The 15,094-nt window shown below is 41.5% G+C and overlaps 1 protein-coding gene across 1 annotated transcript; it reads left to right on the top strand.

The window, feature by feature from the left end:
* Positions 1–7,806: 7,806 nt before the first annotated feature.
* LOC129594260 (regulatory-associated protein of mTOR-like) lies at positions 7,807–14,614 on the top strand. Its single transcript, XM_055490883.1, has 17 exons — positions 7,807–8,017; positions 8,101–8,385; positions 8,460–8,562; positions 9,107–9,267; positions 9,329–9,556; positions 9,738–9,973; positions 10,032–10,132; positions 10,194–10,341; positions 10,481–10,655; positions 10,820–11,014; positions 11,086–11,689; positions 12,015–12,695; positions 12,791–12,905; positions 12,973–13,097; positions 13,294–13,849; positions 13,922–14,051; positions 14,278–14,614. The coding sequence occupies exons 1-17, from the start codon at positions 7,958–7,960 to the stop codon at positions 14,356–14,358; spliced, it is 3,984 nt and encodes a 1,327-aa protein (XP_055346858.1). The 5' UTR covers positions 7,807–7,957; the 3' UTR covers positions 14,359–14,614.
* Positions 14,615–15,094: the final 480 nt, after the last annotated feature.

Consider the following 15,094-nt stretch of genomic DNA (forward strand, 5'->3'; position numbering starts at 1 on the left):
TATAGATTTATATCACAGAGACGACAAATTAGCTGCAGTAGGGCAAGCACATGTAACTCACTAATTTTTAACCACTGCCCGTTGGTGGCTTTCAAGATGCAAATCAACGAAATTGCCATCCGCTCACAACACAAATGTACGTACAATGTACATATTGGTAGCATCCACCGCGTTTGCTTTGCTCCAGCAGCTCCACGCGCCTGCCGAGGCCAAATCAGAAGAAGCAACTATTTTATTTAACATCAGTTATAATATTGTACTTTAATTTATGATTTTTGTGATAAACCGTACTATATGGTTTGTCAGAGTTCGGGATATGGTGTGCCCTACATGGTTCAGGAAATTAAAGGGTCGAAAGGACCTAATACTGGGCTCTGTAAATGCATATTTCGCTTGTACGCTGTCATTCCAGTTTCTGACGATCGTAGCGAAAGTTCGAAAAATTCTGTATGTAGTATGTACCGGAAATTAAATATACTATTGTGCGAGAGTATTTAATAGTGCTACAGTGCAGCGCCTGAGTTGCGTGGCTAATTACCTCTGAGCAAAAGTTATGTAAAAAAATTTTGAACTGTTAGTAGTTTTATGCAGGCAAATCCTTTACAGGCGCAAGCGTGGGCCGTGGTTCATTGCTTTTGCGCTACAAATCGTAAGAAATCATTAAAAAATCCCGGTCTCAAATAGTTCTGTGATTTCTGCCTTCCTGCTAGTGTCTTTTGAACTTGGTCGAAGTATGTCGCAGCATGAATCATTATTGGTAACGTATTTATAGTCTATACTTGTTAGTACCCCGCTGTGGGGTTATCGTTAACCATTGTCAAACCAACTAAAAGGCACGGGGTCATTGCTATATACCGCAACGGACTGGATTTTTATTTCATTTGCGTAGTGTCCCTGCTTTCAAATCTTTCAAATGTTTCGAGTACAATATATATATAATTTAAGCAGGTTACAGGTGCGCATCCGGAATTCGAATGCCATTATAATGTCAAAATTATTGTGGCCAAAATTAAATTGTATAATCTCTCTGCCTCTGGGAGGACATAAATGGCATAAACTCTTCAGATAAGTACTATACTTCTTACAAAATGTATACGTATACCAAATATATGAACACATGATAAGTGTTTGTCAGCTCAGTGCAACTAAAAGTATCGTTGTCTTTTTGAACGTGCTCGGCGCCCGGCTTTGAGTTTTTACTATGCTGCATCTCGCGATATGAATGATCATCTACCATTTCCGGAATGAAAGAAAACCCACTGCGACATCGCGACAGTAACAGTCAAGTTTCACAAAGCCGCGCGTCATTCACGTGAGCGCCGGGCGACATTCCACATAGGAGACCCTTCCAGACTTTCGTGATTCCGAGTAACACGTAAATAACACCTGTAGTATCCCCAGATGTACCATATGAATCGCCCTCTAACCTACTGCACGTTGATTGTTCAGTTGACGTCAATTGTTTACAGAATTACTTCCACCGCGGATTTTTCTCTGCTACGAGTCTACGTGGACAGCGGCATATCACGATTACAGTGGCTAATGGCACGGCACAGCTTGGCGTCAGCGTAGAGGCAGTAAAGGTCAACTTCCTGTAGGCTAAACAAGTAACCTTTTCCGCCTAATAGCGGTTTGGTTCTATTGTAGTCACATAAGAGTTTTATTTGGCTTTGAATATAGGTTCTATGCCATCTCTATCCGACCATATAGCTGCGCGCCTTCATTTGCGTTCGAAATTAGAATTAAATTACTTAAATATCACAGGCTTTATAATTTGTACAGACTAAAACTAAATTGCTTAATCAAGCGGAGAGGACAAGTTCGGCATCCACTCATGTGTAAGTAATTCCTGTGGAGTGTTTGCTTAGAGGAGTTTCTGTGAGTTACGTTTGAAGATTTCCCTCCACCCTAGCTTATAAGTATTACAACCAGTTTTAGACTAAATAGCGTACGTATAAGTTTTAGATAAAGACATACTGTATATTCATATATCTATATAATTATATAGTTCCATCGACCATGTGGCCCTTTCATAAACTGCATATAAAAAGGGCTCAAAAGTACTTACAGACACGGTGGGACTACGAAAACTTTTTCTATGTTTGCATTTTCACGTCCGAAGACTTGCGAACGAATTGTTCATTAATATTGCCACGCTCGCAGGTGGAAACAGCCTGACATTTTTTATTCCGACCTCAAACGACCTGTAAGAATCCTGAGCTCTTTTCCGCGAAGAAACCAATCATATTCATATTCTGTGAGATTTATGTGCTCATCTTTCATTCTTACTCAACTACATGTTACTTTATTAACTGTGCCGACAAGAGATGCCGCAAATTTAGTATAAACTGCCACCATGGTATCGAACAAAATACTCACAGTATCTGCGATAGCAAAAAGGCTAGAAATAATTATAGAGTAATTAAACATATTTGTACACCACGTTCGAGAGTCTAAAAACAGCAGCAAATTGGTGTAATGACCACCAGCAGGCAGCGGAACGGACAGGAGGTACAATATCCAGGAATTGCGTAAGTATTGATTGGCAATATCACAGTCGATGCGTGGCGGGTCTTGCCGACACTGTCTTTATATTATTATCTCTTTTGCTGTGCGGATTCTGGCACTTGGGCGTGCATCATCACAATAAGGCGCTTCGTCATTCAGTTCAAGCTCCTTAGCGCAAAATTCACCGGTATGGTAGAAAATCATCAACCGCAATTTTGCTGAATAGATACAACAAAATATCCAAAAACGAGGATAATACTAGAGGCTGGGGAGCGAGTGTTACATGGCCCCTTCGAAGGGACTATTGGCATCCATGTTTTCTAATGATTCCAACGAATATTTCTCGATTAGCGATGATAGAACACTTCGCTCTAAATAAAAAGCAGACAAACGTTAAACAAAATAAAATACTTAACATGCTAATTAAGGCTATATATAGATTTAGAATTTTCTGCACTAAGTATGACAACTTATGATTCGCGCTTAACTAGCTTGAACTTATACCGAACTTATCAACCGGAACGCAGTAAAAGTTCTCTGATTAAAAACAAGGTAAAAGTTTCCGCATGCCCGTCTTTTATTTATTTGTTAATATAAAAGTAAACAATTACATATAAATAAATTAATTAGCATAAATCATACTTTTATAAAAAATAAGTAGCACACCGTTCACGCAAAATTAATATGGACTACAGCTAACTAGCAATTAGTTAGTCTGCATAATACAGAAGTCTGCCATTCTGCATCATACAGTCCGCGGTAGAGTACACCTGTGTATAAGGGTTCTGTTGACCAGTAGCTGCGTTCCGGTCTACCAGTGCACGCAAAGTGCGTTTCCTTATTAATTAATTACACATAAATTACTAATTAAAAAGTAACACTGTCCATATATGTAGGATCACTCAACTGGTTAAAGGGCTTATGCAGCATTTGAAGTAATCCCGGTGGCCACATTTCGGTTGACAGGATTTGTGACAGTTGCACAGCGGATGGGTTTTACCGGTAGTACTCGTGCCGGTTGGTGTCTTTGTATCGACACGACTCGGAATAACCATAAAAAGTGCTAAGAGAAAAGCCAAGGAAATTCGCCGAGATGCAGGTGAACAGATAATTTCAATCACCATCATCGTGGATGCATCGGTTCTCTGTGGACAATAGGTAATTAGGATTTACTTTACAATTAGTTAAAAATTAATCCTTGTATGTTAATAGAATGTAAACGATAACAAAAACGCTTCACACATTAAGACGATTGGAGAGCAATAATAAAAATTAGCCTGCTTTGCAGGATGTTAATCCCAGTAGTTATTAGCCAGATCATAATCCTCTTATCCAAGCCAATTAAAATATGGAACTCATTGAAGTAATATCGCAGTTTTATAACGCCGCAAATTGAATAATAGGTAATGCCGGAGCACCCAGAGAGACGCCATTATATAGCGTTCTAGCTATGCCTAAGGTGATGCATTATTAAATTAGCAATGTACAGTAGGAGCATCGCGTGGGAAGCGGTACAGAGGAAGCGTCATGTATTCCTTAAAGAAAAGCGCCTCCTAGTGCGGTTCACTTTTTTAACATATTCCGGTCAGCATGTAACTTTTAGGATAAAACATTGTTGCAGAAAACGGTGTATAGATAGACCAGAAACAGTAATATTTGGGATTTGCCGAGTGAAATGCAATCTTTAAACACAAGAGCGTAGGTTTAAAGTAAAGCAAGATAAAAGCAGAAGACACAACTTCCGGATGCTTATGTATAGCACTGAAATATGATCACGATACAGAGTTAGGCGTTAATTTAATTGTTGATAAGTGGATGAATATATCCCAATAATGTGGAGCGCCAACAGGATCCGGATGTAGCTTCTCATAATTATAGCCGAGGCATCCCTCTTGTATAGACCACCCGTGTACCGTGTACCACACACATCCGGTAGTATGACGGCGTGTATGGCGCATATCCGTACTGCACTAACAGACACGGAATCGGGACGTAAGACCTAAGAACTTCTTTTTATACTAAACTGTCGAAACCTCATAAATAACCTTATATAGACATCGCATAGTTGCATTCCTGTCTTTAGTGCAGGACGTATGCACATCAATTATGCAGTTAGCTCCGTCCCGCTCCAGCTAAATACTGGTCTGGTCACGACCTTATTGTAAACTATCCCGGTATAATTATACAAGTATGCAAATATTTTATTAACGTTTTACGTATACTTCTATATTAAAGCGGATGAACGTTGACAACCGCTTTAATATCTTTCTTTGTTGTTTGATCGTGATAACCGGTACGCTCCTGTTTCCAAAAATATTGATTCGAACTTGCAGAAGCAGTCGTACGTTTTTAATCCATTATAATTAAAGGTAGCGTTTGCGGTTGTAATACATGGTAATTTGCTGAAAATAAGGCCAGGAAGGTGTTTAACGTCAGAATAATTTAGATTTCTTTGGATAAGTATTTTCTCGTGCCTGTAGCCAAATTGCCTAGCCGCTGACGTAGGCATTTCAGACACAAAATGTTGAATATAGAAGTATTGTTTTCCGTATAATTGCCCATAATAGTAGTGAAACTGCCTCCCCATGCTACCCAGTAGTCGGCACGGTAACGTGCGAATGCTACAACAGACACCAAGCATTATTAGTCTTGATGTTTACGTTTACAAAAAAATGCAGGTACCTTCCATGATGTTTATGAGACAGCGCTTAATTATTATTATTATTATTACGGCACAAAAGCAGACAACCCCAAGGGGACTTCAAGTCTGGTTGCAAATTGCAAACCTTAATTGCCTAATTGTGCCATTTTATTCTTTATTCAAAATAAATCACGATAAGCGGCAGTCAAGGCGGTCACTGCCAAAAATATGCATAGGTTTATTATGTTACTCCCTGCTTATTTGCATTTTCTTGGGCCATATCAGTACTGGCGTCAGGAAGAGCATCGTAAGCCCGTAAACACAATATCATCTGTTTGCTGTCTTCTAGGTATTCTTTTGCAGTACTTGGAAGCAAACCTATTCGACTCATTTATTCGACAAAATAATTCCATGAAGTGGCATATCAATGTGTAGGCAGTGTATAAAGGTCATTTTCTGCTACATTAGCCGAAAGGCGTCCTTCGACGGCGGAAAACAAAGTCATCGAAATGTCTGCTAAGCGTTTCCTATGAATCTTTTGAGAAATGATGCATGACGACCTTTTTACTTATTAATTTAAATGCGTAATTCCGTATATGCCAGCTTTTTTTCCATAATTGGGAAATGAATAACGGTAAAATTTATAATCCTTGGATTAATATTAATACAGTGACCAGCGCGGTCTACCAGTTTTATCGGATAGACGTATTTCATGCAAGACGATAGGTTAAACGTTGTTTGTGCGTCCTAATTAAATGAGAAATTAATAAGTGTTATTACGTCGATGATTTTGCATAAAGGACCGAACGTAATAATAATGCATATGGTTGGCGAAAATGTCACTGGTCCGTTGCGCAATTCTGGATTATCCTTACCACTATAACGCTCTCAACATTAACTGTAAATCGAATAAATTCGTTGACCTTTAAAATACCTGCTTTGTATTAAGAGGCAGACCAGTCTCTGCTTTAGGGGACCAGCAAAAATGCCATCATTTGCTGATCGAACCGATTCAAAAGCTAAAAGACCACCCAACAACCATGTACTTATGAAAGGTCATGGTATTTAATTTATTAATTAACTGCCAGTCTTTGACTCTGCGTGCTTCGAAAAAATTCATTATACGTATATGGCAGATGGTTTATTGAGAGTGTTTTACCTTGTGATCGCCTGCACCGTAAACGGCCATAAAGACATGCAGCTTGGGAAAATGCCTAGAATGTCATTCCCTGCGAATCGCTGCGATATTTCTGGTTTAGAAATCTCACAATATAAGTATTTTGTCATTATTAAGAAGGGCTTAACACATTAACTATCGTGGCTTATACGTTGTAGTATTACGTACTCTTATATATGTATATAAGGATGACCAACCGTAGAGTACAATACATGTAAGTCGTAATTACCTATAAATATATAGTCACGGTACCCATTGCAAATTTATCAGCATATACCTATAATACAAAGTATTGTATATTAGAGTACTACAAACATTAGTACAACTGCACTCGTTCTGTCTACTCAAGTCGGTATTAAAACAATTGATTATGTGGATGGGTCGCGTGACTTGGGTTGTTCCACCGGGACTTGTGTATTACGTTCACCTGCGCCAGGGAAGCCGCACCCCAGTAGTCGCCTACTTCCAGGCGTGTATCACGGTGCGCTGCAAGCCTGCAACCAACGGTGGCGCCAAAATCAATATCCGTGATAAATTTTTTATACTCGGTTCCAGGTACGCAGACTAGGTAGTCGCGAACTAACAGCTACCCCGACCAAACAGAACGGACGTCGACGGTTAACGTTACGGTCCTTAATAATGCAGTTTCCATGTCCTTTTTATACTGTATTTCGCTGTCTTGTCAGTTATACTTGTCGTACAATAGTACAACTGAGGCTGACAAACGCTACGGATATTTGGTTGAATCGGATATTTAATTGACGGCTTCATGGCAAATTTCTTATATTACTGGAAGGTTATTTCGAAAAAGTATGTTTTCCATCTCTGCAAAAATCATATGCCGGCTTGGTACATCGTTCTCCATGCGTTTGCACAATTGCCATTCGACACATTCCCGTGAAAACAGAGAACGTATAATTTAAAAGCCTGAGCTACGATTTGTACTGCTATAACAATAGCCGATACTGGGAGGCACGATATTGTACAATTTTACTACCAATAATCCTAATCATAAACAAATTTACTCGACGTAGTTGATCGATACGACTACGAGTACTATCATAATTATGCCACTTCCAGCAGTTCCAGGTGCCGAAATGTTCGATCGCCAACGATATTAAATCATGTTGTCGTTAATATTCTTACGCTGCGTGCATAGCAAATCAGATTTTCAGAAGTTATCGGCTTGCAGTTAGAATTATTCCTATGCGAGCTTTCAGAGTTGTTCCTGCAACTGACCACATTAGCACTTACAATTAATGGAAGTTTCGAATAAAAATCCCCATCTTGCATCTCTAAACATATTTCCGCCACTTGACCACAATGTCATCGAATTCTGGTGAAACAGTCAAACTTGCGCCTGAAAGTGAATCTCTGCGGAATAAGCTCGAGCCCGCTGCTGGCAGTGTGGGGATTGAGCAGCACCCAGCTTATAAATTTTGTTGCTGTTTTAATTTTTTCCAAATATTTATACGAGATCCTAACCAAATCAGCTGTTCGAGAAATTAAAAATCGCTCTTCATGGCGATTTGCTAGATGTCTAAGGCTTTAATGATATTGTATGGACTTCAACAGCAAGATTATTTCGCATTTTGTTATTGAAATCTTAGCCCTGAGTGATAACCAGTGAAATGATTAACGGGAACCACGATCTGCAGCCTGTGACTGCAGGCGTAGGCCAACCGGCCCAGGTAAAATCACGTAACGAGCGCTCAATCACATCTGTGATCTGCATGTGATCTTCTGTCTGGATCTCCCTCACTGTTCTAATTAGATGATCAACGGAATGCTGCCGGACTTCCCCATCATCACCATGGCCCCAAACGGTCCTTTCCTCATCCCCGGCGGTATTCCCGTCAGCCTGCATCCTCCTCCCGTGGACTTCTCCTGTACACCCTCCTCCGAATCCGCCATTCAGAAGCGCATCAATCTCCTGGTCAACGAGGGCCAGACCGACCCGACCGACTGGCATACACCGCTGGCCTTCACTCAACTGCGCCATACGGAGCCCATCGAGGGTTACGAGAATTCGGTAGAGTCGTGGCGCGTCAAAGATCGGGTAGGGTTCTCTGACTTCTCTCTGCTCGCACTGTGATGGGGAGCGGGGGATGCACAATTCTGTTCGCCTACTAGATGAAAACCGTCAGTGTGGCGCTGGTGCTGTGCCTGAATGTTGGTGTTGATCCACCCGATGTCTTCAAACCAAATCCCTGTGCCCGACAAGAATGCTGGCTAGGTAAGTGCGTTTACTGAATCCTCGCGGTCGCTTTTCTTCAGTTTTTTACATGCTCGTCAGTGCCTTTAATATCCTGTGATTATACTGATCTGCTTTTTATCTTTTGCTGTTCTATAATTTTGAAATATGTACCGAAAAGTTATTAGGTATTTTGTTTCTTTTATCGGCGCCTACCAGATTTGGATTTATTTTGATTTTGTGGTGCTAATGTTGGATTATTTTTTTGTTTAGTCGAGTTTTGTGTTAATATCATTACTGCACAAACTTGATTGTTTTCTATTACTATTCATATAAATTGCCTCGATCGACTTTGAATATTTTATTTTCCCTAAGCTTACAAAATGTCTTTCGATTTATTTTGTTGCATACATTTTGCATTATACATATTTTTTTTATATTTTTAATTTTATTTTGATTTTGCGTAATGGGGTTGTGTTATGCGAACGGCTACAAAATGCCTTGATTTATTTTTATGTAAATGTTGCTGGTTTTCGTAAAGAAGAATAATTATTAAATATGTTATCACTGTTATGGTATATCTCAGATCCATCGGCGTTGGGATCGCAGAAAGCTGTGGAAACCATAGGGAATGCTCTTCAGAAGCAGTACGAACGCTGGCAGCCTCGGGCACGGTACAAGCAGTCCCTGGATCCGACCATTGAAGATGTCAAGAAGCTCTGTATCTCCTCACGTAAAAGTTCAAAGGTATACCTTAAGGGTTATTTCTGGAGAACTGGCATTTATGTTGTTGCTGTTATTGCAATAGGATGAACGGATACTGTTCCATTACAACGGCCACGGAGTGCCGAAACCAACCGCCAATGGAGAAATTTGGGTGTTCAATAAGAATTACACCCAGTATCTCCCTCTTTCCGTTTTTGACCTGCAAACTTGGATGGGTGTTCCTTCCATCTACGTGTACGATTGCTGTAATGCGGGGACCATTGTGCAGAGTTTTTTGACGTTCGCCGATTCTCAAGAAGAAGAATACGAGGTAAACATTTTTTGCTACAGTAGTATAAATTAATTTCTTTTTAAATTTAGCAGTAATTACTTATTCTAATATGGCGTGAATTCGTTCTGCTAAAATAGGTAAGCGGAAACTGATACATGTTATGTGTTTGTTGTGTCACTTGTGTGTATCACATATCGTCTACCAGTACATCTTTTATTAGTTTCAACGGAAAAGCTATCCCGACAGCGACGAGATGAGGGAAACACCCCCGCAGTATCGACAGTGCATCCACCTTGCGGCATGTGCGGGTGGAGAGGAGCTGCCGACCAACCCAGACCTTCCGGCTGATCTGTTCACTGCATGCCTAACGACGCCGATCAAAATGGCGCTGCGCTGGTACACCCTGCAAAATAAAACCCGACTCCTCCCTGAGATTACGTTGGACATGATTGACAAGTACGATCATATCATTTTACCTGCACTAATTTCCAAATTGCAAATGTTCCTGTTGCAGAATTCCGGGCCAGATGAATGATCGGCGAACCATGTTAGGTGAACTAAACTGGATTTTCACTGCCGTGACCGACACAATCGCCTGGAATTCTGTTTCAAGAGGTAGCTTGCACTTGTTGCGACTTGCGTAACGTTGCGTGACCGTGAATTTTGGGTTATGCAGATTTATTCCACCGACTTTTCCGGCAAGATTTACTCGTAGCCAGTTTATTTCGAAATTTCCTCTTGGCTGAGCGAGTCATGCGAAGTTATAACTGCTCGCCGATATCGTTTCCAAATATGCCACACTCCACGGCGCAACATTCGATGTGGTACGGTAAAATTTTCGTTGTTTACGCGAGAGTAAATTAGGAATTTTGATGGAACTGTCTGACAAATAGTTGACAATAATCTTCGATGTCTAATGCGCAGTGGCATGTGCAGTTGGCTGTTAGTTCTCATTTTGTTTAGGGAGACCTGGGATTTTGCGCTGGATGCCTGTCTCTGCCAACTTCCAGCGGTGCTGGAAGGCGGCCAGTATATGCCGTCAGCTTTCTTTACTGAGCAGCTGACTGCTTTTCAAGTGTGGTTGACGTACGGCAGCGAAGAGCGGTCTCCTCCTGAACAGTTACCGATAGTTTTACAAGTGCGTTGATTTGCAGTGCAACATGATGTATTTCTTAAAATATATTCCGTTTTGATTTCGCAGATAAATATTTTAAAATGAGAGGTGTTTACAAGGCAAAAACAAGTTTATGTTAACAATCATAAACTTTTATTAGAGCGTTACATGTAATTCTCGGACCGCAGGTTTTATTGAGTCAAAGCCATCGATTGCGAGCTCTCGATTTGTTGGGCCGCTTCGTCGATCTTGGACCGTGGGCTGTAAACCAAGCGCTTTCCGTTGGAATATTTCCGTATGTGTTAAAGCTCCTGCAAAGTTCTGCGAGAGAGCTTCGGCCTTTACTGGTTTTTATCTGGGCCAAAATCCTCGCTGTGGATGATGTAAGTTTGTCATAGTGGCTGTGCGCAGTGTGTTTAGTGGTTGTTTACCGACCTGGAATTTTCTTTTATAGACTTGCCAAGGCGAAGTGATACGCGAGGGTGCTCATAAGTATTTTTTCGATATTCTATCGGATTCCTACTTACCCGTGGAACACCGTACAATGGCGGCCTTCGTCATATCCCGAACTGTCTCGGACAACATCCCCGGTAAAGAGATTGCTCTCAAGGATAATCTGATTCCCATCTGTGAAGAACAGATCCTGGAGTCGCGCGGGAACCTCCGCCAATGGGTGGCCATCTGTCTGGGAATATTTTGGACAAAACATGCGAATTCCCGGTGGGCGGGTGTCCGCTACGTTGTGTACGATAAACTTTTCCCGCTGCTGCATGATCCCGTCCCGGAAGTCCGAATAGCGGCTGTGTTTGCCTTGGGAACTTTCATGGGCAACGATGAAGATAGGAGTGAGCACGCTAACGCCATCGATTCGGCCATTGGAATGCAGTTAGTCAATGCCTGCGCCAGTGATGCCAGTCCACTTGTCCGCATGGAACTGGTAGGAGCGCTGCAGTGGTTGGTGCTGCATTTTGAGGCACAGTTCACATCCATTGCCGCCCAGATGGAAGAAGAGGAGCGATCTGTGGAGCAGAGTGGCATCAATATCGCTGCACAAAAAGGTGAATTAAGTGACTGAGTGAAGTAAACGTGTTTACTCAATTTTTGCAAAGTTTTGCATTCAAGTCGAAGACCCAGTTTCTTGCCAGTTAACTGCAGCACATTTTTCTGTTGTTAGACCGACAGTTTCTTCTTTTCATTTCGGCTTTACTTATTTCATGTTTTTTTAAACTATATTTAACCGCCTTTTTTCTTCACGGTGTATTTTGAAAACAGAAAGCGGTTAAATTTAATGCTGAAAACGTAAGATATCGCTTTTTTTATCGCGGAGCGAGTGGACATAAACGAGCAGTGTGTAATTGCGTGTCGTATTGTTTTGTATTATAGACGCAGACACAACCGATAAACGCTCTCCTGAGAATCACCTAACCACATCCCAGCAGATGCGCAAAGCAGCTCCGAATGTCGGAATGCATTCGTTTGGTGGCCCGGTGTTCCATGGAAATCTCTTTCGCAACGTCGTTAAAGTGTTAATGAATTACGCTCGGGATCCGTTTCCTGACGTCACCCACGCAGCGATCGCTGTCCTGCAAGTGATTAGTGACCGGTATCGACAGCCCTCACTCCTGGCTTCTATCAGCCGGTTGGATTCCCACGACCATTCCCAACATTCTAGTCCAAAAAGCTCGTCAGACCTCCTGGATTCTGTCCCGAGGGAACTGGAAACCAGCCTAAGGATAAATACAGTACGGCAAGTTTCCATCGAATCGAAGAAATCATCGCATGAACCCACACAACTGACCTATTCGCAAAAGTATACGCGAAAACGGGGAATGTTCGACCCTGGTCCCAGTGAAGATGAGGAGCTGGATGAGGATCATAAAGTGAAGACCGAAGCGATTTTCACCACCAGTTTTGTGTCGTGGTGCGGGAAGGCTTTTGCTTTGCCGTTGATGAAGCCCAGGGAGGATCAGGATCCGGCAGCGGCACGCCACTTCCAGAAAGAATGGAAGTACATCAGAAACAAAGTGCTTAGAGCAAACTGTGCCAGCGAAATACAAACTGCCGGTAATTCCGCTCCTATACAAAGAATTTTCAGCTCTTTTAATTGCCTGATGATGTTGTATTATAAGAACGATGTGTTAAATAGTATTATTTTGCAGGAGTGGCTCGCTACGACGTCCAGGCGTTTATGAACAGAAACCACGAAATACCCATTCGAGTGCAATTCGATTTATGTGAACCGTTGCTTTACGTGGCTGGCCGCAGTCACATAAGGTATGTTGATCTTTTTTATACGGTACTGTTTGTTGAAATTTAATGGGGAAAAGTTGTTTCGTTTCAGCACATGGAATTACGAAAAAAACTTCCGCGTTGCGAGTTTTCCTAACGGCCACAGCAGGCATAACAGGATATCGGATGTGGCTCTTTTGAACAGACACTACAGCCCGTTTATTCTGGTTGCCGTGGGTTCGTTTAAAATTTTCTTTAGTAATTAAACTAAAGCTTTTTCTGATTAAACAGTCGCATATCGTACAACCTACATAAATTACTATAACGGGGTTTCAGATTGAGGAAAAAATTTATGTCAAATTACGCCAAAAAAACTGGATGTTTTGCGGCAAAACTGAAACCACATGTTGCACATAAGATTTCATGTTTACAGATGACGGAACGGTAAAAGTCTGGAAGAACATTGCATTTCCTGGTGAACGGAAGCAGGAAGATCTCGTTACCGCCTGGCAGGCGCTGCCTGAGATTATTTCTTCACACCGAGCAGTGGGTACCGTGATTGACTGGGAGCCCATGAGTCAGCATTTGATCGTGGGTGGCGATGCGAAATTACTCCGCGTCTGGAACCTGGAAAGCGAGACCAGGATTGTCGACATTCCCACCCGGTTGGACAGCAGTGCCAGTAGTATCTGCAGCGATTCGACTTCTACGGGGATATTCGCGGCGGGTTACCAAGACGGTTCGGTGCGGTTATACGATCGCCGGTGCCCTGCATACGACGCACAGGTTATGATCTTCGATGGACATGCGTCGTCGGTTGTATCTACGAAGATGCCGGAGAATGTACTGTTCCACAAGATTTATTCGGGCAGTGCTGATGGGGATGTGAAAGTGTGGGATGCCCGTGTACCGAATCAGGTGTCGTCCAATAAGACAATACCGGGAATGACAGCCATGGATGTGCACGAGAAGGCCGAAGTGTTTGCCTGGTGAGGACAAAAGTTTTCGTTTAAATTTAATATGTACGCTGAACCTTCTTTGAGTGACCTTTATTTTTTTAGCGGATCGAACGGTCAGAGTTTAAATGTGTACAATTTCTTGGGATCACAGCTGTCCTCGGTGAAGTATTACGAAGGCTTCATGGGGCAGCGCATTGGACCAGTCAGCGCTGTTGCTTTTCATCCTTTAAGGGTAGGTCGAGATTTATTGTGTCTTGCTTATTTATTTACCATTACTTATATAAATTACCATTAACGTTATTATTTTTTCCACATATTTTTGTTTAATTTTCTGGTTACCGATTTGAGTTCTAAGGTTAGAGCTTGTTTGTAATTATTTTGCGGCACAGCAGATACTTATTAATTTTTCTTAAGCAGGCAACCGTTAATCAGTTGAAATTCACACAGTTCTTTTGCAGACCACGTTGGCTGTCGGCTGTACCGACTCATTTGTTTCCGTGTACACCAGCGCCCTGGATAAGAAACCCGTCCGTCAGTGAGAGGCTGTACAAAATATTTTACTTTTATCTCTCATCATTTTATTATCGTATTGTGCGGTTGTTTGTTGATGAACTGGTGATAAATATGGCTACTTTGCTCATATATTGGATATAATTTTATATAGAAAGATATTTTCGCAATCCGGAATGTTACGTACTTGTTTCGTGGTGTTGTTTTGCCTGTACCATAGCTGTTAAGTTTTATACGTTTTGTGATCATGTGGGGAAGAATTAACCAATGCTGGAAATAATTAAATCTGTGCGGTTTGTTTGTCGCTGTTCCTTCTTCAGGTTTCGTGCTGCAGCTTATTGTTAGCAATGTAGGATCCGAGTTCGACGATGATGTCTTCTACTTCCCGTATCCGTAAATGTGTGCAGTAAATTGGCTCCTGGTAGCAGCACGATTTCTTACGCGCATTGTACGCGTACTAAAATTTGTAGGATAGGAACGGTCACAAGTACTTACGAAATAACCGTGAACGGTGAAACACTAAATAGCAAAAGAAACGGTGAAATGCGAAGCTGGACATCGCAGATAGTAAAATGCAATTGCTATCCGGAAAATAAGGGGCCAAAAAAGGCAAAAATCAAGATAGACCGACTGTTGACTGTTATAATTAAATTTTCTTGCGATCCTGCTCTGCATACTTAATGTGATAAACATTTTACGGATTTATCTCATAAAATTAAACCAATAAAATTTTTTGAAGATTTTTATCACAAAGAGTCACCGGAT

The sequence above is a fragment of the Paramacrobiotus metropolitanus genome, unplaced genomic scaffold, assembly GCF_019649055.1.
Source record: "Paramacrobiotus metropolitanus isolate TYO unplaced genomic scaffold, Prichtersi_v1.0 Parri_scaffold0000067, whole genome shotgun sequence".
In the NCBI taxonomy this organism is placed as follows: Eukaryota; Metazoa; Tardigrada; class Eutardigrada; order Parachela; family Macrobiotidae; genus Paramacrobiotus; species Paramacrobiotus metropolitanus.

Excerpts from the sequence above, each read along its gene's own strand:
- LOC129594260 (XM_055490883.1), top strand. The coding sequence starts at position 7,958 with ATGATTAACGGGAACCACGATCTGCAGCCTGTGACTGCAGGCGTAGGC. Across the intron at positions 8,386-8,459 it reads CGTGGCGCGTCAAAGATCGG|ATGAAAACCGTCAGTGTGGC; the intron begins GTAGGGTTCTCT and ends TTCGCCTACTAG. Across the intron at positions 11,015-11,085 it reads AAATCCTCGCTGTGGATGAT|ACTTGCCAAGGCGAAGTGAT; the intron begins GTAAGTTTGTCA and ends TTTCTTTTATAG.